This window comes from Gymnoscopelus microlampas, assembly GCF_963454915.1.
Source record: "Gymnoscopelus microlampas genome assembly, chromosome: 11".
NCBI classification, from domain to species: Eukaryota; Metazoa; Chordata; class Actinopteri; order Myctophiformes; family Myctophidae; genus Gymnoscopelus; species Gymnoscopelus microlampas.
The window spans coordinates 37,923,896-37,948,517 of record NC_139948.1 but is presented as its reverse complement, the minus strand read 5'-3'; the positions used below and the strand labels follow the sequence as shown (position 1 = coordinate 37,948,517).

The 24,622-nt window shown below is 41.5% G+C and overlaps 5 protein-coding genes across 7 annotated transcripts; 3 read left to right on the top strand and 2 right to left on the bottom strand.

Moving 5' to 3' along the window:
- Positions 1-7,073: 7,073 nt before the first annotated feature.
- rasd2a (RASD family member 2a) lies at positions 7,074-8,583 on the top strand (the record flags this gene model as incomplete). The annotated part of the gene is made up of 2 exons (XM_084070740.1): positions 7,074-7,659; positions 8,060-8,583. The coding sequence occupies 2 exons, from the start codon at positions 7,074-7,076 to the stop codon at positions 8,581-8,583; spliced, it is 1,110 nt and encodes a 369-aa protein (XP_083926866.1).
- A 424-nt stretch (positions 8,584-9,007) lies between these two features.
- On the bottom strand, positions 9,008-14,475 carry rsad1 (radical S-adenosyl methionine domain containing 1). 3 transcript variants are annotated; one of them, XM_084071349.1, is made up of 9 exons: positions 14,244-14,475; positions 13,484-13,617; positions 12,935-13,139; positions 12,465-12,830; positions 11,908-11,971; positions 11,638-11,785; positions 10,835-10,889; positions 9,964-10,067; positions 9,008-9,830 (listed from the first exon to the last, which is right to left on the bottom strand). In XM_084071349.1, the coding sequence occupies exons 1-9, from the start codon at positions 14,403-14,405 to the stop codon at positions 9,698-9,700; spliced, it is 1,371 nt and encodes a 456-aa protein (XP_083927475.1). In that variant the 5' UTR covers positions 14,406-14,475; the 3' UTR covers positions 9,008-9,697. The 3 variants fall into 3 exon arrangements, with proteins under 3 accessions (XP_083927475.1, XP_083927476.1, XP_083927477.1); XM_084071350.1 differs by lacking the exon at positions 10,835-10,889 and having other exon boundaries at positions 9,694-9,830; XM_084071351.1 differs by lacking the exon at positions 9,008-9,830 and having other exon boundaries at positions 10,835-10,951.
- A 1,475-nt stretch (positions 14,476-15,950) lies between these two features.
- LOC311054734 (GTPase IMAP family member 4) lies at positions 15,951-17,077 on the top strand (the record flags this gene model as incomplete). Its single annotated transcript, XM_084070739.1, has 2 exons — positions 15,951-15,969; positions 16,071-17,077. 2 exons carry the CDS (start codon positions 15,951-15,953, stop codon positions 17,075-17,077), a joined length of 1,026 nt encoding a protein of 341 aa, XP_083926865.1.
- A 367-nt stretch (positions 17,078-17,444) lies between these two features.
- Positions 17,445-21,461, top strand: LOC311056189 (nuclear factor 7, ovary-like). Its single transcript, XM_084072630.1, has 7 exons — positions 17,445-17,523; positions 19,371-19,634; positions 19,847-19,921; positions 20,014-20,250; positions 20,355-20,502; positions 20,647-20,673; positions 20,782-21,461. The coding sequence occupies exons 2-7, from the start codon at positions 19,374-19,376 to the stop codon at positions 21,324-21,326; spliced, it is 1,293 nt and encodes a 430-aa protein (XP_083928756.1). The 5' UTR covers positions 17,445-17,523; positions 19,371-19,373; the 3' UTR covers positions 21,327-21,461.
- Positions 21,462-23,428: 1,967 nt separating this feature from the next.
- LOC311055294 (Y-box-binding protein 1-like) lies at positions 23,429-24,622 on the bottom strand. The gene has a single exon (XM_084071426.1). It carries the CDS (start codon positions 24,272-24,274, stop codon positions 23,528-23,530), a length of 747 nt encoding a protein of 248 aa, XP_083927552.1. The 5' UTR covers positions 24,275-24,622; the 3' UTR covers positions 23,429-23,527.

The following is a 24,622-nucleotide window of genomic DNA, read 5'->3' as shown; positions in this document are numbered from 1 at the left end:
GAAGTGCTCGCATGTGGAAGTCCCGTATTCAAAATGTACTTGAGTAAAAGTACGAAAGTATCGGCATCAAAAGGTACTTAAAGTACCAAAAGTAAAAGTACTCATTGTGCAGAATGTCCCATTTCACATTGTGAGCTTGTAGATTTGCTATTTTCAAATGGCTGAAATATATACATGGCTGAAGTGGTTAGTGTGTTTTGGAATAATAATCAAAATCTACAAAGTAACTAACTAAAGTTTTGTGTGTTTTTAAAGTAAAACATTTTCCTCTGAGATGTAGTGGAGTAGAAGTAAAAGTATTGAGAATTGTAAATATTTATGAAAATAAAAACGGGGAGTGACACGCAGCAAAGGTTGTCAGGATTAGTCTATATGTGGCATGCGCCTGGACCGCTAATCAGCGGGGACCCCTGCACAATCATTTCTATTCTTAACTATGCTATTAATTAAGTGTTTTCCCTCAATTACCTAATCACTGCATATTGATAGTAAGTAAGTACATCAATTATGATCTTAACATGCTTTGCTCCGTATTGGGCCTTATAGAAGGTAATATAATTGCCACTTCACTGACATGTGGGGACCCCCACTGTTCTAGGGGCAGACATAAATATCACATTAACAAAAGGACATCTATTAGGAGCTTTGCTCTATGCTGCTCGGTTGTCAATCCTTAATAAATGGATTGATGACAGTCCTCCAGGTGTCCTCCGATGCTTTGAAAAAGTGTTAAGGTTAATGCCCTTGGAGAGACTCTCACGTGTTCCACGGGGTACCTTGGCCGAATTTGTAGAAGCATGGCTGCCATTAGCGCTATAGGGGATGAGTGGTCAAATGTTTTGTGTATTGGAGACGAGGGGGGGGGGGGGGGGGGGGTGGATACAAAAATGGCTAAGCTGTATATGGGGGAGATGTTGGCAGCAATACAGTGACAACTAGAAAAAGTGCTCCTCGGAGCACAGGTCTCCGCCAGGTCAGGTACGTTATTCTGGCCTCCTGGTGGCGCTATTTTAGGCCAATGTGAAAATGGTGCCATTTATTCTTAGGTCTTTCACGGCAATCAGACACAGCATTCATGATTTGAGGCATTTTGGTCCAAAAATGTGTTTTGCTAAATTAGACCTGCTGGTGGCGCTATAACAGGCCAATGTGAAAAGGGTGGCATTTCTTCCTCGGCCTAGTGGGAATGTGCATGTGAAATTTCACGGAAATCGCAAGCTGCGTTCATGGTTTGAGGCAGTTTGTTCAAAACGGACCAATCCTGCAAACTTTGGAAGCCAACCTTAGCCAATGAGGATGGAATATGGGAAATCGGACAGATCAGGGTTGATCACATGACTATAGAGATACTGTGTACCGATTTGCATGACGTTTGGTAAAAAACTGTAGGAGTAATGTGAAAAAATGGGTTTTGCACAAATTGGCCTCCTGGTGGCGCTATAACAGGCCCATGTGAAAAATTTGAGGCAGAGGTTCTGAATTGGCATCCAGGGAGTGTGTGTGCACAGTTTCGCAGCGACCGGGCCAACGGTGCCGGAGATTTGGTAGTAACACACGGACAGGACGGACGGACACACACACGGACACACACACGGACGGAGGGTAAAACATACTCTCTCGCCATGCCTTCGGCCTGGCGGAGACAATTATTATACTGTATTTGGTGTGAGTAAGTATTTTATTATTTGTCTTTCTTTTGTTCCTGTGTCTGCATTGTAATGTTATGTGATGGTATGTTGTGCCCTATGTGTTGTCATGCTGATGGTGTGTCTGGTAGTTGTAGAATATTACCTTGTAGAATAAGCCATTATAATTGCTTTATAATGATTAAAAAATAGACAATATTATAATTTTATGCATGCTAATAAGCAACTAGTCTCTCCTCAAAGCCTCACTTTGTAACCTTTTAATGAATACATGTAATTTTGTCCAATCTGTATGGTAGAGTATGTTAATACAATATAACTTATACAATATGGGTGGTTGTATTTTGTCTCCCTGCTCTTTTATCGAGACATTTAGATCGTGTCAAAGGTCATGTCTCACCTCAACACAGGATCTGACAAGAATTTTTACCTGATGGTCAAATGGTTGAAGATTCAATGTATCCCTGAGCAAGCAGGCAGGCTCTATTAGCTCAATGGTAAAAATGTCAGCAATTAAGCAGGAAACCAGGTTCAAATCCGGGGTAGAAGAGGAAAGTTACATATTGCAGCTTTAAGCTAAACTGCAGAGGCACGACTGGAATGATGTCAAACAGCTGCTTCCATAGACAGTGACGCACAGCAAAGGTTGTCGGGATTAGTCTATAAGTGGTATGCGCCTGGAGTGGACCGCTAGGCCAGCGGGGACCCCTACACAATCATTTCTATTCTTAGGACATTAATTAAGTGTTTTCCCTCAATTACCTAATCACTGCTTATTGATAGTAAGTAAGTACATTCATTATGATCGTAACATGCTTTGCTCCGTATTGGGCCTTATAAGGTGGAAGTACCACAAGAATAGTCATTCTCCCGTAACCCATTAAAACCGGGAAAGCATCTGTGTCATTTTAGATTTTTGCGTTGGATATTCAAAAACAGCCCTCTACACCACTCTTTGCCGAAAATAGCCGATCTTCAAACTCATCGCGTTGCGGCGCATTGTTGTGAGTTTTAAGATATATAAATAAAAAATGTGGCCTATATTTGCAGAATGTTTGCTTATTATGACATACCTAGAATAAGGATGCTAGGATTGAAGTGGTTAAAAGCCTTGAAACATTTGGCACTTCCATATCTTTTGTTATTGAATTTCTATACTATGCAGTGACATGCAAGACACATATTGTACATTGTGTGTATGCATTTGAGTAAATACTCAAGACAGACTAGAGACCAACTAGTATTGCGCCATCACTGTCTCTCTTGAAATGCTATATTAAGAGTGATGAAACATGATGACAAATATCTGGACTGACCAGCTATTCATAATAAAAAATAGTAAGACTTTTAGCCATGCAGTCGTGCACGATGTTCCTCAATAGCCTTTAGTTGTCAATGCTAACAAGAATATTGTCTCCATGGCAATCGGGTTTTCCTTTCTCAACAGCACACTATTTATTTTTGAGTGTCCTTGGATAGAGAAAGGGAATTGAATTGCTTCAGCATTGTAGGCGACCATTATATAACTTGGTGTGTTTTTCTCTCAGTGTTTTTTTATGTCACATGCAGCTATCTATCATGAATTCCTCGTCTTACTGGTATCCGAGAGAAAGCAGACTGACTTAATCATTTTCTATCATGGGAGATATAATGTTCTTCAATTTCACATGCTTCACGCATGTGTTGAAAGAAGGCCACATTCCATAGCAGTGAGAAAAGCACTGTCAAGTTTCACCGGGAACCCTTTTGTGTACATAGAGCGGCTGTTACAACTAAGTTTGGAGTGGGCATTTTGGTTAATATTGCATGCTAAACCAGGGGTCTTCAACGTTTTTGAGCCCAAGGACCCCTTATCTGAGAGAGAGATGAAGCAGGTGACCCCCACTATATATTGTATAAAATTGTGTTGCAGATTAAACCAGATTTCATAGATAGCTTCATAGACTTGTTTGACAGCATCATCAGTGTTGGATTCATGTTAATGTGTATTTTCAGACATTTAACCACTTAAACCGTCAATACTTAGTAAACTTGACATTTCACTCTGTACTGTTCTTTTTTCCCCTCTCTTTGCCAAAATATCTTGTAGATCGGACATTTTTGGCTAAAAGTTCTCCTTAGAATAGGAAAAATTCTGAGGTTACCCCCTAAGGGGTCCCGGACCCCCTCTTGAAGACCCCTGATCTAAACATTCAGCCATTCAATGAATACAACTGTAAATATCATTATTCACACACAAAAGGTATATCCCAACAAAAAAGAGGTTTTATGCTGTGGGTGCATTGGTTGGTAATAAACATTTAAATGTCAGCATCATACCTGGTGGTGCAATAAGAGTCATCAATACGCCTGGTGAATCAGAGCATGAGGAGTTCCTTCAGGTTTTTACACAGCAACACGTAACAGTGTGGACGTCGTGATCGCTGCAGAGCACAGAGAGGTGCAATAATGCAACAGTAACTTATCGTAATGCTGGCTTTATGGAAACAAAAACAAACACCAATAAGTGAACAATTATGTCAGTGGATACATGGCATATAAACTGTTAAAATGTTAAATGTCAAAATGTGTTAAAATGCAATTATGGCAAACATGCCATTTGGAACTTGATGTAAATATAAATGACAGGTCTTGGATGAATTAATGATCAGCAGAATATATTTCAACCCAAATAAATGTCTATCTAGTACAATTTACAATTCAGGCATTTGGCAGACGCTCTTAATCCAGAGCTACTTACAGTAAGCAAGGAAAGCATGAGGTAATACATCAAATGCATAGAAATAGTAATCTAGGATCATTGGTAAACCAAGATCCTATCATCAGTCTAAACAGTATAATATCCAAAAATCTATAATCTGTACATTGAAACTATACACATGTCAGGTCTACAAATGACCTGGAATCTGTCTACTCATTTGTCTCAATGACAGCCTTGTAAGAGAACATTGTGCACATACCTCACACATCCTGAGTATCCATGACAACAGAGTGAACAAGTATCAGGTCACGCAATCCATCTAATCATCCAAAGGGGAAACACTGTGTTCCCTATGCCCACTCACTTAACAAAAATAGCAAAGGCTCAGCACAGTTTTGTTCAAAATATCTAAGCAAATGTATTTGTATAGCACATTTAAGCAAGGCCATTACAGGCAATTACCTATTCAGGAAACAGAGCTAAAAAAAGAAAAAAACATTTGAATACAATAAAAGGAAAAAAGGGAAAATAAAACAGACAATTGAGAGAGTGAGGATTGCACTGGAGGAAGCTATTATGTGGCTGCATGCTTCTGTGGAAAATCCAATAAAAAAGTAAATGAATTAAAAAGAGAGAGTAAAATCAGTGCAGAACAATAATTAAAGACATCTCTATAAAAGGCAGCAGCAAACAGAAAGGTTTTTCTAGCTGTGATTTAAAAGCTGCAGACCTGCAGTTTTATGGGAGTTGCCTCTCCATGTTCAGTTTTGATTCTAGGGACATAAAGCAGATCTGTCCCAAATTACCTGAGAGGTTTGATTGATTGATTGAATATTTTATTTAGAAGTTTGCAGGGAAAAAAGCACATGGAAGTACAGTTCACAATACACGGTCAACTAAATAGGATTGAAAAAGCCCAGAAAAGCCACAATGGCTTGTTTCAAATGGGGTCCTCACATACTCAATTCATGGAGACATTAAATGACAGACAGGTTTGGATGGTTCATGATATCGAGCAAGATGTTGGCCCTAAACCATTCAGTGCTTTCTAAACCAGTGGTTCTCAGCCTGGGGGTCCCCACATGATTTTTTTTTTGGGGGGGGGGGGTCCAGATGACAGTGAAGTGACAATATAAGGACTATTCATACCTTTTAATACCTCAACAAAAGAAAGAAAAGAAAAAGACCATTACTGCATCAAAAGTAATCAACAAACTATTCTATAAAAACTGGTCAAACATTGGCCAAATTGTCATGTAATATAAGAAAGAGGCAACAATTGTGAAAATGGCAAATCTATAAGCTCACAAGGCGTTGTGAGCTTGTAAATCTGCTAATTTCCCAGTATTTGTCTGCGGAACCGAGTCAAACAAAATTGAATTCTTCAACTCCTACATTCCAAATGCTTTTTTTTTTTTGGGAGGGTCACGGCCTGAAAAGGTTGAGAACCACTGTTCTAGACCAACAGTAGTATTTTTAAATAAATGCTTTGACATACAGGGAGCCAGTAAAGATAATATAAGAACTGCTTACTAATACCAAGAAAGTGGAGCATATCATTCCAGTTCTTAAACTGCAATGATATGCTCAACTTTTATTTTATTTTAGGAGCAGCAGCATTCTGAATCAATTTTTATTTATTTTTGAGACATGTTACAGTAGTCAAGTCTACAGTATAACTGAAGATTAATCCATGGAAAGGGTTTTCTAAATCTTGCTGAAAAATAAATCCTTTAATCAATGATTCTTAAGATGATATAGGCTGATTTTGTAATTGTATTAATGTGGCTGTTAAAAGGCTTTGGTTGTGGATTTTAACATAATCAAAATTAGCTCATTTAATTCTGTTTTACTATTACTTTCTTAATATGCCTTCTTCTTAATATGCCTTATCTGCTTGGTTTTCACTGTCTCGTTTGTATCCCACAACTTAACAATATGGATGCCATTATTAGGCTATTATTAGTATCAGGCCTACATACTGCTCATAACCAAAAGCACTTGTGATTTAGGCCAGTGGTTCTCAAAGTGGGGTCCGGGGACCACCAGAGGTCATTGGGGAGGTTCCGGGGTGTCTCCAGCATCACAATCATATTAACCACTTTATCCATATGTATATGACCTTGTTTTGTGAATTTGTACTTGTTCTCATGTCTTACTAAATAAAGTACATCAATCAATCAATCAATCAATGACGGCTATTCAAAAATAGCAGATCTACAAGCTCACAGTGCGTCACTTCATGCCACACTCCAAGTTTGTAAATCTGCTATTTTATCATTTAGAATAGTTTTTTTTAAACACAAATCTTTTCTTCTTGGGGTCCCTGGCACATCACATTTTCAGATGGGTGGGGGGGGGTCCGCGGCCAAATACGTATCAATTTGGGGGTCCTTGACATGAAAAAGTTTGAGAACCAGTGATTTAGGCTATCTGACTCATTTGCATTAAGGCAATTGAAACCTATATAGCCCCTTCTGTGACCCCCCATCATCTACATCAGTGATTAGTGCGGTTTCCCATTAACACCTGATGTGTTAATGGGGCTATTGAAACCCATGATTGAATCTCTGTGTGTTTAGAGTGGATTTCAGCCAATGCTATAAAAGGAGCGTGTTCTCTCTGTGGTGCATTATGACGCTTGCGCTTGACGTTGGTACTCAGTCTACTCACTGCCTCCTCCATATAGACTCGCTCCTCAGGTGCATAGATAGACACAGATAGCAATGCCTCTACAAACACTGACGTGCCGCTCAGGGAACCGACTGAACCGAGCGGACACATTACATCCCCGCAGCCTGCATGGACATATTGAGGAGAAGAAGATCATGGAGATTAATAACACAACTGAAAATGTTTACCTTTCCGTTGATGGCATGATCCCCGAAACCTTCGGCTCTACTGGGCATCATCACCCGGCGCGCATGGCATCGCCGGCGGGTGCAAAGACAATTCCACTTGTAAAAAAACACAGCCGTTTCAGCCGTAGTATGACACTCAGTCCGATCCGGCGGCTCCAGTGCAGAGACCGGGTCCAGCAGCAGCTGTCAGACAACGGCATCAAAGCGGCGTTGGGTCTCATTAAACCACGGAACTGTCGGCGCATCGTTGTGCTTGGTGCACCGAGAGTAGGCAAGACAAACATCCTCCAGCAGTTCTTGGGCGAGGAGTTTAAAGAACACTACGAAGCCACGACTGAGGACTTCCACACCAAGCTGTACCACATACGAGGGCAGGAATACCAGATTGATATTCTGGACGCCGCGGGAGAGAGACACTTCCCCGCTAAACGGAGGCTGTCAATATTGACAGGTAAGACTGGACAAGCATTTGATTTTTGCTCTTTTCGAACTTTTTCATGTAGACTTTCATTAAGCCACCATGCCCATTCAAAGTATTATGTCCTAGCTCCTAAAGGGACATAAATTGTGTAAATGTCAGTAGTAGGCTATGCTAAAATAGATTTATAGTGGTGATGTTGAAACATAGTTATTGAATATGTTTCTCTCTCACACACAATTTTAATTATTTCAATTTAGGCTAATTGAGGTATAGTGAAATTAAATTACTACTGTGTAGGCTACTTTAACTGGGGACAGTTAAAGTGAGATCCCTCTCAATGACCCCTAGAGGTCCCCGGACCCCACTTTGAAAACACTGTGTTATAGGAATTGAAGTGAATACAATGTAACAAGCCTGTCTCTTTTTTCAGGTGACATCTTTCTGCTGGTGTTCAGCGTGGACAACAGGGAGTCGTTCAGCGAGGTCTGTGAGTTGCTCAAGGAGATCAAAACCGCCAAGTCAAAGTTGATGAAGTTAAAGGACACTGCAATTAGAGTTCCAGTTGTGGTCTGTGGGAACAAAGTGGACTTGGACATGGCCAGAGTTGTCAGTCGCTTCGAAATTGACGAAATCCTCGGTGAAGAGGTTGCATACTTTGAAACGTCTGCCAAAGAGGGCACCGGACTACCAGGTGTATTTAGTGCCCTTGCCAAACAAGGGCGGCTGCCAAACGAGACCAGCCCGTCAGAACACCAGAATATCTCCATCCACACGTATCAACTGTTGTGCACTAGCCAGCGAGAATGGAGACCAAGCCGGCTCAACGGTCCTTTGGCCACTATGTACCCACTCGCACGCCGCCCAAGCTTCCAAAGCGACTTGCAGCAGGTCAAAAACCTTGGAGGGGGACCAAGCATGAAACAAAACAAACACGAGAAGTGTCACGTTCAATGAACTGTGTTGCTTTTCAATAAACACATTGTGGTAGTATGCTACAATATTCTATTATGTAAGAGTTATACTCTGTAGTAACTGGCTCAATCAACAAATGCATTTGAAGTTTGTGTATTGTATTGCTGTTTTTGATTTAAAATGAATAAAACAATGCCCTTATCTATCTGTGTTGAACTGGTGGGTTTTTCAAATAGGTTTCTGAAAATCTAGGCCCAAATATGTATGTATTCCGGGTTTTTTTGTGCCAATAATAACCATTTATGGTCAGACTGGATGTGGTGGGTGAAGATGTGGGTAGGAGCCCAGCTCAAGATACAGTGGAATTTAAAGTGCCAACACACTCGAAAATAACAACCAACAGCACTTCTATACGTAACATAGGCTCCACAGTCATGCATGCATCATGTCAGATGAAAGAAGCAAATGAAATCCAAAAGGACATTTATTTATCATAAGCCTATAAAGGGGATGTGTGGAAAATAACAAAAAATGACATGAATGAATTCAGCACCACGGACATAGTCTATAATGTTCGACCTGGACACCCAAACCGTGCTACTCACCTAAACTCACTTTGGTATTCAGTATGTACCTTTTATTTTATTTTAAACACAGCCCCCTCACGCATTAGAAGGACAATCAGTCATCAGAGACACAGATTGTGGCACACAACTTACAAGCTGGATACTGATTTGGTTTTAATATAAAACAGCTACACTTGACAAACTACGCGCAACCAGCAACAGATGTTTTCAAACAGAGCAGGACAAACTGTAGTGTCACAGAGCAGCCCGTTGCTGGGCATTACTATCCTTCCCTGCCCAGCGGACCGAAGGCAGTTCTATAAGGGGCTGTGTACACATAAAGGGTTTTTTGAGCCACAGGGAGCTTTGGATATCATATCCAGAGCATTACACGTGCACTGAGTGAGATAGGAAAGTGACACTGATGTGTGGCGGTCCTCTCCCAAAAGTTTAACTGTTTTCTGCTCGAGGCGGCCAGAGAACTCTGCCAAAGATCAAAGACATCGAGATTGCTTAAATGCCTTGCTTGCGCCAGGTAAAGGTAGTGCTCCAGCGCAAAGTTTTCTGTGGACACTGCGCCTAGAGATCTGTCAACTGGGCAAGGCAGTTTTGTCTCTCTGGTTTCTCTGTTGCCTCTGGGTGACCTGGGTTTCCAGGTCCACCAGTAGGGTTGGTAACATACTGTCCAGTAAGGCCAGTCCGTCCCAGGAGCAGCGCAGACCCCTAGAAAGCAAAAGGAAAATCAGGTCAGAGACTCAAAACAGAAATCAGCACTCTTCTCCTTCTGTGGTGAAAATCTATGATACAAAAACCCTTATAAAATCAACCCTTATAAAATGCTGCCCATATAAAGTACCTGTCATCAAGAACTAGTTGTCTGCTTGCGAGCAGTTCTTGCACTTCCATGGACGTACCAAAGACTTCATGAAGATCCAGGTCAGAGCTGAATAGCTGCCAATGCTGCAATCAATAGATAGCAGATATACGTATTGCATTCATAAACAGATAAGCCATGCATTCAGATATATTTATTTAACTGTATACTGCAACCAATGCTGTTGTCATTGTGTAATGTACTCATAAAGAAAGCATGGACTAATACATCAGTGAGGGATACTGTTTTGGAAAAATACATTCCAAAGTTATTATTGTAGCATATAATTAGTGAAAGGGACATTTATAGAATCCTATTACAATAAAGTAGTGTGAAAGGTATGCACGTGGTCCTGGTAAATAGACCATGCTTACTGTACATTTATTTATATTTCTGATCATTCATCATCACCTTTACACAGACAGGACCACTATAACGACAGATTACGTTTACTTGAACTCTGGTGCATTTAGTCTTTCACAGTACTGTTATGTAGAGCAGTGATTTTCATGTCCCCCAAATTGATACTTATTGGGCCTGCGGATCCACATTTGAAAGGATTTTGTGCCAGTACAGGAGTTCCTATAAGAGAATATTTTGTTGTTAGATTAGATTTAGGTCTATGAGGTATGTGGAGAGATAAAAGTGGAGACTGAAACCTATGAACTGAATAGTTTTTCCTATACATTGTCTCATTAGGTTAACTTCTAGCCGGTGAAATAATAGTTAAATGAAAGTGTTCCTCATTTTGCTGGGAACCCCCTGAACCCCACTATGAGAACCACTGCTGTAGAATACAGTATGTACTGTACTACGAATGGAAGAATAATTGTGTGCATTCGCTGTGGATCACCTGGTGAGTTATGCCCTCAGTCATTCGCAGTCCCATCACCAACACTTCCTCCAATCTGCCAAACACAGAATCTTCACAATGAGTGGAGTGGATATGACATCACTCGGGCGGTGTGGACTTTGAGTAGACAGAATGACTGAGAGCTCAAGAACAAGAATAGAATTTCACAAGTACAGCTGAATGAATGGACGAGGAATAGCAACCATTATCACGCTGCTGCTCATACTGTGTCATACTATGTTAATGACTGTTCTATTGATGGCATTTCACAGAGTATTTTCTTTTTGTGATGAACAAAATGAAAAAGCCAGCTACCCCCCCCCCCCCTGTTTTATTACTAAATATACTTATTAGCCACTTAAATGTATACTTTCTCTAAGGAGGTCTATACTGGCTAGTGGCTACCCTCCTTTTTCCCTCTACACCAAATATCTTCACTGAAAATAGCTGATCTACAAGCTCGGAACGCAACATGATGTGAGCTATGAGATGTTCGCCCCCAGTTAATAAGCACACTACGGCCTGGGCCGTAGCGTGATAGTCCAGGCACCCTACGCTGCGATGCCAGCCTGACAGCGTGTCGCGGGTTCGACTCCCGTTCCCGACCTTACCTTCCCGAGTACCTTTGCTGCGTGTCACCCCCCCCCATCTCTCTCCCCATTTCCTGTCAATCTACTTTCCCTATCCCTCTCTATAATAAAGGCATAAAAAAGCCCCCCAAAAAAAATGTCTTTAAGAAGCACAATACCGGTTGACATTCACATATACAGTGAAGAATCTGAAGATAGAAGCAATCAGCTTACAGTCCAAGATGGTTGAGTGGGATCCTCCTCCGTGTCCCGTGTCCCCTCTGCTGGACTTCTTTGATCCAGAGGTCAGGCTCCAGGGTCTGGGTACGAGCCTCCCGAACAACACCTCCCTCCCCCAGTGGAACAAAACGTCCATGCGCTCCTGAAAAGACAATGGCTCTTTTGTTCTTCATACTAAGGGCTTAACACCTCCTCAAATCTAATCAAATTGAGATAATACGAATTATGTTTGATTAAATGCACTCTATTTACGTGATAACTTACCTGGGCCAACACCAAGGTACTGTCCCCCTTTCCAGTATCTCGTGTTGTGAAGACTGATGGCATTCTGCCAAAAAAAAAAGAATGCAGTGTTTTTTATTCACTTATTTTGTAAAGGCAAAATAAATACACCACATCTTCATCACTGATGGAAGATTACTGAAAGAGCACTTCAATAAACAATGGAAACCTAGAGGTGTGCATAGTTGTGCTGTGTGGCTCAACTTTGACCACCAAATTGAACTTCAGATATTGAGTTAGAAATGTAATTTGTGATGATTCATCCCCGATTTTGGTCATATCATTTTAGGCAAAAAAAATCTAAAAATAGCTTGCAATGCATCATATTGCATCGTGTTGTGGGCTTGTAGACAGGCTAGGTTAATTGTAATAACAGTGTATTTAGACAAGGTGGACAGAGTGACACCGTAGAGACACACGGCAGCCTCATTGTTGCAATAGTTGCATTGACTAAAGCCTCCACTACACATTACTCGCATGATCGCATCACCGGACAAAATACCAACTGATTGATCAATGTCCATTTGCTGAGCACTTACGTGTCTCGCAAAGTTTGACACCTCGTACTGCTGAAAGCCATGCTCGTGAAGAATCCTCCGGGCGGATGCATACATGGCTGCCGTCACATCGTCACCAGGAACGGTCAGTTCCCCGTTTTGCACCTGTTTGAACAGCTGGGTACCTCTCTCCAGGGTCAGCTGGTACAGAGACACGTGGTCGTCGCACACCGCCAGCAGCTCGGACAACTCGCTGTCCCAGCGGTCGAGACTCTGTCCCGGCCGTCCGAACATGATGTCCACCGACACCCTCCCTGGGCACAGCCGCCGAGCCTCCATGACGGTCTGTAAAGCATGCTGGGAATTATGGTCTCTCCCCAGAATTGCCAAGTCCTCATCCTGTAAAGACTGTAGGATGCGAGAAATTAGAGGAAAGAAACGATGAATCACTCAATAACAATTTGATCCTGAATTAAGCCAGTAATAGTTTATTATGACTAGTAATTATTCACCTGCACACCAATGGAGAAACGGTTCACACCTGCTTGGCAATAGTCCTCTAACTTAGACTTTCCTACAGGTGTAGGGTTGACCTCGAGTGTGACCTCAGCCTTGTCTGAGAGAGCAGCATGTCTGGAAACTGTCTCCAGGACAGCAGCAATGGTAGACGGGTGGGTGAGACTTGGAGTCCCACCACCGAAGAAGACAGATGTGATGCTAAAGAAACATCACATAATCAATGATGTGAGAGTAGAACAAAGACCAAATGACAATGGCATCAAAGCTGAAAAGGCAGGTAAGCATTAGATATGATTTTGAGACAGTCTAGCCCATTAAATCCGTGAAAGCATCTGTGTCGTTTCAGATTTTTTGCGTTGGCTATTCAAAAATAGCAGATATACAAGCTCAAAGTGCGTCATTTCGTGCCGCGCTGCAAGCTTGTACATCTGCTATTTTTGGACATTTTTTTAAATATCTTGCAATTGTGAGAACTACTGATTTAGAAGGCATTTGTAGAATCGGCCTCAGGTTTAATGGGCTAGTCTAGTAAATATCCATACCTGGACACCTGACTCAGTCGCAGCAATGTTTCAGTCTCTCGCTGAAGGCACTCCGTCATTAAGGCATTATTGTCAGATTTAGCAATATACTTGTTGAAATTGCAGTAGGAACACCTTCTCAGACAGTAGGGCCACTGCAAGAGAGAGGAGAGTTTGACAGCTTGAGGGCACATTGATTATTAGTGTCTTTATACAATGGCATGGCCATTGAAATAAAAAAAATACGTTTTGATCGAGTACAGTAAATGTAAATGAATGGAAAAGCATCTGTCTGTGTCATTTTAGATTTTTAACTAGCTGTAGTATACAACCCTTGTAGACGTATTTATGATTCTGACGTTTTCAAGATTGAAAACGTCAGAATCATAAATACGTCCACTTTAATCATTATTTTGTACTTTGGCTAATCAAAAATAGCAGATATACAAGCTCATAGCGCATCACTTCGTGCCAGCTATGAGCTTGTAGATCTGTAAAATGTATGCAAATCTTTAAATATATATAATATTTTTAAAGAGAACATGTTAACTCAAATATTCGCTTCTGGGGGTCCCTGTAAAAACCTATTTTGAGATGGGGTCGGGGCCAAATACATATCATTTTGGGGGTCCGACATGAAAAGGTTTGAGAACCACTGAATTATAGAAACATTAGTTTTTCAGGAAACTGTTAGGATTTAGAAGACATTTGTAGAATCGGCCTCAATTTGTTTTAAATAAGTATGAAATAATGTGATACATGCCGTGCCAACTCAACTCACATGCAGATAGAGTGAAGCCTCGTTCAGGACAGATTTAGAGCCTGAGAATTCTGTCACTGCTATTAAGTCGCTTCGTTCAATCACTGATGAGCACCGTCTTACATTATGTAAGGAGGGAGCAAATGCTGCAGTAAGCAATGCACGTGTAACCATTTTGGTCATATATTATTATGTTCTAATGTACCATAAATTCCCATATTATTTGTGCCCCCCACTCCAGTGTTGTCCTCGTCGGACGCCGGAACAGTTACATGGCGAACCAGGAAGAAAAACAACTCGTTATCCAGCTTGTTCGTTACCCACTTTGACCACGCAGTGGTGCTGTTCAACGTAAAATCTTCTTCCTTCAGACCACTGTTTCCCAAACAGTGGGTCGGGACCAGGGACATATATGTGGGTCGCGGACCAATTATTATTGGTTGCGACTGCGAGTAAGTACCCCTTTATTTTTGTTTCCTACATTTTGTCTTTAATCATAATATTTCAAAAGATGTTCCAAAAATTCCTAAAAATTAAAAAATGAATAATTGTAACTAAGTTAAAAACAAATTCAAATGTTGAATGGATTTTTTTTTTAAGTAGTGAAAATAGCAGATCTACGAGCTCACAACACGTTGCATCGTGACGTGTTGTGAGCTTGTAGATTGGCTATTTTCACTACTTTGAGTGCCATCAAATTTGGAGACAAATTTCTCTTTTGGGTCTCCAGCTAAAAAGTTTGTGAACCACTGGACTGCTTTAGACTCTTGTACAGTATGTATGCATGCTTGAGTACCTCTCTACAAATGACCCCAAGCTATAATGTACCTCTATTTACTTTTCCATTATCAGCTGAATGGATATTCTCGGTCGCCTATTTTCTATGATAAGAGCACTACACTACTACTGCTGGAGTTCACACAGGGGGACACAGGTCTATCTTTGGACATAACTGTCCAAAGATCAAACTGACATAGGATAATTAGCTATTGACTTCCCTATTGACTTCCCTGATTACATTACATTTCATTACAGTCATTTAGCAGACGCTTTTATCCAAAGCGACTGATTAGAGGCAAAACATTGTCTAGGTTAATAATAGTATCACCTAGAAGTGTCAATTGATTTTTAGGAAATGAGTCTCTTCCCAATAAGGTACTGGTTACATACATCCTATGGTTACTGTAAATACAAAACTTTTATGCTCTTTTATTTACTCTACATCCATTGCTGAGTTCCTAATTATATCAATCAGATTTGGTTATTGTAATAACTCTAAGAACAATTACATTTTATAGCACTTCACATACATACATACATACATACATACATACATACATACATACATACATACATACATACATACATACATACATACATACATACATACATACATACATACATACATACATACATACATACATACATACATACATTATATAATCATTTATTGAATAATGAGTGCTTGTTTATTAGTGTTTTTATAAAGAAGTCAATAAAGCATGTGCTCTCTGCCAGCCTCATGCATACCCTGAGGGTATTTTCCACCAAATATAATATCTGGTGCCCAATCAACAGAGAGAGAGAGAGAGAGAGAGAGAGAGAGAGAGAGAGAGAGAGGGGGGGGGGGTATTTAAAGCCATTGAACATTTGCATTCAACAGCTTTGAAACAAGTGAATGAAAGCGTTAAAGATAGTGAATCCCTGTACTGCAAACCTACCTGCCAAATGGATAAAAGAAAGAAAAGTGAGTTTCCTTTCTTTGTACCAGTTATAATAAGAATACTTTTGACATACACACCATTCTGATTTAATTAATTGTTTATGTATGCACCTATTTTGTGTTAGTTTTCACAGCACCTGAACTGAGGCTTATGGTGGTCGGCAGCAGTGGATCATCTCAGTTTCTATTGACCAATGCGATACTTGGTAGGCGTCTGTTTTCTAAAGACACCACCAGCCTCCCATGCGCAACAAAGTTCACAGGAGAGTTGGCTGGGCGACGAGTGGCTGTGATCAATGGACTGAACATCTTTGATAAAGACATATGCCAAGCCAAGAGGACAATGGAACTGAAGAGGTCCAAGTGCTTGTGCATCCCCGGGCCTCACGCCCTGCTCATTGCGTTTGACCTGGAGAAGATCTCCCCAAATGACATGTGGACCCCAAAGCTGTTGATGAAACGCTTCGGAGAGAAATGTATCTGTCACTGCATGGTCCTCTTGGCTTATGGAGGAAACCCCAATAAAGCAAACCTGGATGACAGGGTGTTGGAACTGATCGAGATGTTTGGAGGACGCTTCCACGTCTTCAACAAGAACTGCAAGGATCGCAGCCAGAGCCGGAAGCTTCTGCAGAAGCTCGAGCGGATGGTGGAGTCCTTTGGGGGCGACCACTTCTCCAATAGAAGCTTCCGTACAGCGGAGGACAGCGTGAAGAAAGAGGAGAAGAAACTCAGGCAAGAGAAGGAGCTAGAGGCAGAGAAGATGTGGAGTGAACTGGCGAAGCAGTACAGCAGGGTGGAGTTGAATAAGCAGAAAGAAGCCTACAACATTGCTATTGGGGAAGAGATCAGAGCCCGGGCAGAAGTGGACAACGACTGGCTCAGAATCTCCCGGGCCAGAGGGTTGGGAATGGGCTTTTGTGCTGGGGTTGGCATGGGCGTCCTAGTGGGGGCTGTGGGGGGCGCGGGGACTATGGTTCTGTATGGGATAATAGGTGGTGCTGTGGGGGGTGCAGCAGGAGGTGCAGCCCAGGTGGCCATAAAAGACATGGATGACAGATCTGCACCTCCTGCCAGGCTCAACTTCAACTCGATCTTCATCAATCGCTTCTTCTCATCTCGTATACGATGAACAGTGTTGCATTTTTATGTGATCTCACGTGTGGGAACAAAGAGTTAAAAACATGTTTTATATCATGCACTTTTGGTATGTTGCTGTGGTTTCTGTACATGTTCTGGTCAGATTCAAAATTGGATTTAGAAAATGTGCAACTTTGAGATGCAGATTTGAACTGTAGATTCTTTAGCAGAGGTCATTAGTTCTGACAGTAAATCTCTCAATCTCTCTTTACTTTTGTATTGCACTGATTGTCCCCCCCATAGCAGTGTGTGTTCTGCATGTTAGTGGTCACTAGCTGTGTACATAATGCTTTGGGGTGGAGTCTTAACCTGAGATGCCATTGTGTAAAGTACTGCCCCCTTCCAAAACAACACACAACAAACAAGTACACCTGCCGTAGTCCATTGCACTGTCTGAATTATCCAGAAAAATAGACTATATTTGGACAGCTAGTATAGGTAAGTTAAACTTTGTCTTCCTCTTACAAGCTAATTTTATCAGTTTGTAATTCTCTTCTTTTAAAATGTACCTGTGTTCTGTCTTGATAATGATAAAACCATGAAGAAACTGAAACAAAAAAACGACAAAACTGTATTTCCTTTTGCAATCTTATGTTAACCACATTATTGCTGAAATGTATATCTTTTCATTGTATTTGAAGTAAAGAAAAAGGTATATCATGTCTTGTGAGAGATATTCAGAAGAATTCATTAGCAGTATAACCTAAAAGATCCTTTATGTTGTGACTACCTGTTCCGCTGCATATTTTACATCCTGATCTCAGTCACTCAGCGTCACCTTTCTCTCCAACTTCCTCTTAAGTATTAACCAGAAGAATTCTCTCCGTTTCGATTTTTGAAAATGTTGTATACTCTTTTTATTGGATGACAATCCGAGTACAAACAACAACTATAAAATATAAAACAAGAAAAGACAATGACAGATAATTTGGTAAATGTTCCGGATGAGTTCAAATAAAATACAAAACAAACAAAAAAATCAGTTTTACAAAGATACAAACAAAAACAGAACAATAACAGACACTCTTGCTCTCATACTCTCTCCATTTCGATATTTGATCAATAAAACCGCACTGAATTGTGATACATAGTCAGAGGGTTAACTTTTACAAACATGCCGTTCACAGCCATTAAAACAAATGATAGTTCACCACATAACGAACGTAGAGTACATGTCATTCCTTTTGTGTAATACCATTACATAACAGGAGGTGGAATGCTGCCCTATACTGCCAAGGGCATAAGTTCAACTGTGCTGAACCGAAAACTGTTGATCTGATTGATTTAGCTCTTGTATTCTACTGCTTATGTGAGTGCAAAACAAACAGTGTTTCTATGCTGGGGAAAAGAGAGAAAAAGCTATTTATTTCACAAACATATTTTTCAACAACGATGTTACCACAATTTAGTACTTACTGTACTATTATTGTTTATTATTCTTAAAATATAAATTATTATATATAAATGAATGCTAACAGTGTTGAAGATAACCTTCTGGTAGAAGATTTATTTTGAACCAAAGTGAAATATTGCTCAAAGTATTTGTCAGACTTCTATTTTCTAAAATGTAAACACTTGTTGTAAACACTTGTTTCCCCTAACATAGTTTAGTTTATGTTGTATCACCAATCACCAACGTAGATAGTTGAAAATAATGTTTTAAATATACATTTCTACATGGTATTCAAATACTTTCACAATAGGTTTGCTTTCAACAAAAGACAGACACAAGAAAGCTTGATTGCTTTCTTTGAAGCCAAGTTTATTCATCTCAAGTCTATTTGTTTGTTTGTTTGAGCTTCATATCACTATTCACATTTTCAACAAGTGGGATTGTTTTAATCTTCAAGATCTTCAAGATTAAAACGATATCCCACTTGTCGAAAATGTGAATAGTGATATGTACGTTTTTGGGGCGGTGTAACCGCCACCTATAAGTGAGGTTTGGACACTGACCAATCCTGCACCGTGATTGGCCAATAGTCTACAACGTAGTCTACAACGCTAACCCTTCCACAGTCAATGCAAATCTATACTTTTGCAAAGTCAGCCAATCACATTACAGCTAGTGTCATCACCACTAGCTGTAATGTGATTGGCTGACTTTGCAAATTCAGGACTGTGATTGGCTAGCGAAAAACATGACACATGTGCAGCCCTATGAATTGCAGTATGGACTGGACAGTATGGAGTATAAAAATAATTTCCCTAGGCATTGCATTTCTCCTTTAAGGTAGCAAACTAAATATTTACTCATATGGGAGCTCCATTGTCTATCTTTCCAGAGTATGGCGTCTACGATAGGCCTCCTCCCAGAGAAGAACTTCTTGTGTTCTCTGTGTATGGACATTTTCATCAGCCCAGTGACCATACCATGTGGACACAGCTTTTGCAAGACTTGTCTCAGCCACTATTGGACACGACACCAGTCTTACTGCCCCCGGTGCAAGAGAGTATTTACTCAGAGGCCTGGCCTCAGTGTCAATCGCATCCTGGCAGATGTATCAGATAATTACAGGAAGAATCGACCACCACCTGTTGAGGAGATGGTAACTGCAATCTTCCTGCCATTTCTTCTCCATAACTATCAAAATAATATAACATGCATAATCTGATATATCTGTTGTTACTCATTGTGTCTTGCTTTATTCCTGCACACACACACACGCACACACACACGCACAAACTCACACGCGCGCACACACACACACACACACACACACACACACACACACACACACACACACACACACACACACAGGTAGATGTTGAGCAACTGATTCAAGAAAGGCTACAGAAAATAGAAAGGATAAAATGCTCTCTACAACTCTTAAAGGTGCGTTCAAATCTACATTATGAAAACATAACTAAATTTCATATTGATAATATGTGATGATGATGGTGATGATGACGATGTTGTTCAATCAGACTTCTTGTCACAAAGAGGTGCGCGAGAGCCAGAGGGTGTTCTCTGCCTTGGTGAATGCCATGGAGAAGAGTCACAAAGCGGTTGTGGTGGCAATCGAGGACAGGCAGGGAGAGGAAGAGAAGAGAGTAGAAAAGTTTGTGAAGGAGCTTGAAAAGGAGATCAAGGAACTGAGGAGGAGTGAGAACGATCAATCTGCCTCTGAGCTACATGACGAGGAAGGAGACGATGAGAAAAAGGTTGAGCACCAGCACCTTTCGGGGAGTCATGTTTTGTGATAGACCAAGTGGTTTATAAATTGCTACACTCGAAGTAATATATCCTGCTTGTATATATTCCACAGGGCATCACTTCCAACATATGCCCCTCCAACATGAAGGATTGGTCCAGGGTTACAATAGAGGCTGATCCTTGTCTTGGGGTCACCAGAAGAGCCCTATCGGAGGAAATGGATAAGCTAAGGGGGGAGGTAAACAGGCTCTGCAAATCAGGTTAGTGAAAAAAAAAAACTTTTTTGCATGACCCATACTGTATCTCACTCAACTCAGGTCTGATTGTGCCTGATGATTGGCTATAACCCGGCTTCTACTGTATTTTTCCTATCTCACTAAGATTTCAATTATTTTGTTTTGCAGAACTAAAGCGAATTGAAAAATACTCAGGTAAATCATTGGGTGCAGGGACATGAACCAAAGTTTTGTTTTGCTTTATTACCTGATATAACTTGTTTGACTTTCCCGCTGACTTTCTGTCCTTCCTCTGTGTCTCAGTGGACATTAATCTGAGTCCTAAGACAGCACACCCCGCCCTGTGTGTCTCAGACGATAGAAAAGAGGTGAGACACACAGACAAGCTTCAGGAGGTGCCCGAAAATCCCAAGAGGTTCGACCGCGTGGCTAACACCCTGGGCAAGGAGAGCTTCGGCGGTGGGAGATACTACTGGGAGGTGGAGGTGGGGGAGAAGATAGAGTGGAGTCTCGGTGTGGTCAGACAGTCTGTGAACAGGAAAGGCAAGTTCACCGTCTGCCCGGCCAACGGCTACTGGACACTGAACCTGAAGCCTGGAGGCCAGTATGTGGCCAACACATCGCCTGTCACCCCAGTGGCTTTGGGACAGAAGCCCACGAAGATCGGTGTGTTTTTGGATTACAGAGAGGGCCGTGTGTCCTTCTACTGTGTGGACACTGGAGTCCACATCCACACCTTCACAGATACCTTTAATGACAGGCTCCATCCTTTCTTCAATCCTGGGCGCCTGTACAGTGGCAAAAATGCTGCCCCCTTAAAGATTATCACCAGTTGCTGCAGCATCTGAACTTCTAGGAAATCTATTATATATTCTAAACTCTACATATATTTATATATATTAATTCATCTTTTTTTATATCCAGCTTCAAGCAGTGTAATAATCATGCTATTTATTAAGATAATATATATAACAATGCAGAATAGCCCACCGCTGACCCATTCCTCTCCAGAACATTACAAAACTATTTTCAACCTCGTGAGCACAAAGAGGTTGCATAAGGTAAGGAGCAACATAAAGCACACCGACTCCCTTCAATGTGAAGCTTCAGTGGAACCCATGAAATGGCTGTACAGGAGAGAGAAGGCGAGATGAAACAGACTGAGAGAAAAGGCTCACATCATGAAACAAGAGAGCCCAAGATGAAAAAGAGGAGAGAATGGGTTGTTGGGTTGGATGGATGGTGGGGTGCAGCTATGCATAATGTAACGGGTAGCGCAGCTGTTTTAGGGATAAAGGCTGTGTGTCCAAGATAGAAACTTTTGCACGGGAACGCCCCTTGCGCAATGCTAAATCCTCAAATAGCGGGTTTAGGGTTTTTTCATCATCCAAATATCACAAAAAGGCCACAACAGGGACTCACACATCAGGGAGACAGTTTCACTGACAGAGTGTCTTCAATGTCATGTTGTGAATTTAGGTCATGAGCACTTTCAACCTATATCTCAGTAGATCTCAGCTACTAGTAGCTGAGACCATTTTGAACAAAACAAAAAATCAAAAACAAAAAAGAACTAAACATAAAAATAAAGATAACAAAAATGGAAATATAGAAAAGCTGACCCAGCACACAGACAGACGAATGTTGGATCTATGTTTTGAGATTCTCGTTTTTAGGGGTCAGGTGGTTTTACCTATTATGCTAAGCCATGGGCACTTCAGCATATAGATCACATTGTTGGTGTTACAAGTGATCAATCCCTGGATGTTAAACCCTTTGCCTGTACGTGGGTGTGTGAAAGTAGTGGTTTTATGTGTAAAATGACACTGAGGACAGCGGCCGCACCTGTAGTTACCCTGAGGGATGTCCTGTAAGAAGTGTCTTGGCTGGTTGATGGATGGTATAGGTCACTCTAACAAGTTGTTTTCTCAGATTAGGTGACCTTTTGTAGACTATCCAAGGAGGTGCTGAAATCTTTTTTTTGAGAGCTGGGTCAGACTCAATAATATGCCAATGTTTTTTTATTACACTCTCAAATTCCTTACCTAAAGGTGAATATTGAATAAAGCAATTAACTCTGGGGTTTGGGTCTAGTACTGTTGAGACATTCAGCTTGTGATGCTTTCTCAAAACAGCTATGTGCCCACCGCCCACCCACAAGGCAATTTTAATATAACACTAGATTTAATTTGAGGTTCTTATTTGGCCTACTTTGTGCACAATACATTTTCCGCTGATCAGTCCAGCTTGTGTGAGATTAACCCTGGACGGATAGCCTGGTAAACCATCCTGGTCGCATGAATTCACATGTGTCTTCTGCACATGATAATGTGAATTCACACGACCGGGATGGTTTACCAGGCTACTGGACAGACAGACAGGATTCTAGATCAGTGATTCTCAACCATTTTAATTTCAAGGACCCCCAGTTTGATACGCATTAGGCCATAGACCACCATTTCTGATACAATGTTTTTTTGCCCCCGGTAACTTGTATAACAATATAGTTATCATTGAACTGTATATAAGTTTGTTGCAAGTTTCAGGTCCAATTTGCAACGTTGCAAATGGTTTTGTTGCATCATTGGAGTGGACTGGGCTTGAGTCTCCAACTGGTTTACGGACCCATAAGAGTCCTTTTGGACCCCCTGGTCCCCCCACCCCAACGATCCTATGCTGAGAAACAGTGTTCTAGATGGCTCTCCTCTCAGGAGCCACGGCAGCAAAATGGACGGTGGCAAGAGATGGTGGGTGACAGAGGGCAGGTTATTTCCTTATGTTATGTTAGTGCAAAGATTAAACATAAGGACTAAGGTATTCAGGGAACCGGTCTCTTTATTTGTCTCTCACATGTATACAACACACATATATGCAGCACACTTCTTCCCTCCCTCTCCTTACTTCACCACTCTACAACGCCTCTAGCAGCAGGATGTTATAACCAATGTCAGTAGCACATAAGCATACAATGAATCATAGTATGCTTGTATGTCTATGAACACAACACTACTCATCCATGCTCTGCTGGGCCCCGAGACCTGACATTTTCTCAACAAATTTCTCCTGTCTTGGTCTCCCTGGCATGGTGGCCGGGCTTTCCGCTGGCCTGTTGGCGTCTGTGGCGAGAGTTTAAGTGGTGGCTTGAGCGGCGCTGGTGGGGCTCTTGATTTAGGCCACCCTCACCACCTAGCTGTTTCTCTTTGTTTGGTCTGAAGCCTCTGTAGCTGTGCTGCCTCATTGATTTGTTGCTCTGGTGGTCTGGACCTCCCTGATTCTCGTCACCTTCACCGCCCTCAGTCATCTCTCCTCGTGGTCCGTTGGTGTACAGGGGTTGGCACTGTTGTTGCATCTCAGCCTCACTGACACTTTGGAAGTTGTCCGGACAGTCTCCGGTACTTTGTGGAGCCCTCCCGTGGGGGTAGCGTCTGTAGTGATTCCTATCAGCGGCGTACCTGCTCCCTTGGACGGCAATACCTCCTGGGCCGGTGACATTGGCTGCCTCTTGTCCCTTCTCCCCTTCAACCACATCAAATTCCACAGTTTCTCCTTCTCCAACACTGCGAAGGTATTTCATTGGGTTGTTCTTCTTTATGGCTGTTTGGTATACAAAAACATCCTCTTTTGTATCATTCCTGTTGATGAAACCGTATCCATGGCTGACATTAAACCATTTTACTGTACCCAAAACTTTGGTTGAGATGACTTTCCCATCCCCCACGGAAGCGGCCGGGCTGGATAGGCTCTCTGCATCGGCAGCAGGGTGCGGTGGTTGTTGTGTGTTGGCCTCGCTGCTCATATTGCTGGTGTAAATAAAAGCTATGTGGGCGAGGACTCTAGTTGGTATATCTCCTGTGTTGGGTGGAAACCTCGATGTTAGATGATAACCTGGACAAGTGGTCTTATTGCTCTCTTGAAGTCTAAAGCAATCTTAAGCACCTCCAGTGACTTATATAGGCTGGTCAAACATCACACAGTAACACAAACCGTTGGCAGGTAAACAATTCCGATGTCAGGCGTTATTATCTGCGTACACAGATGTGCCTCTGGTGGCAAGAGCTTGTTTTCCATCCAGAACAAGACATGAAGCAAAATGTGGCTTCTACCAGACACATTAAAATGCGAAGCAACTGGGAGGGTGAAAACC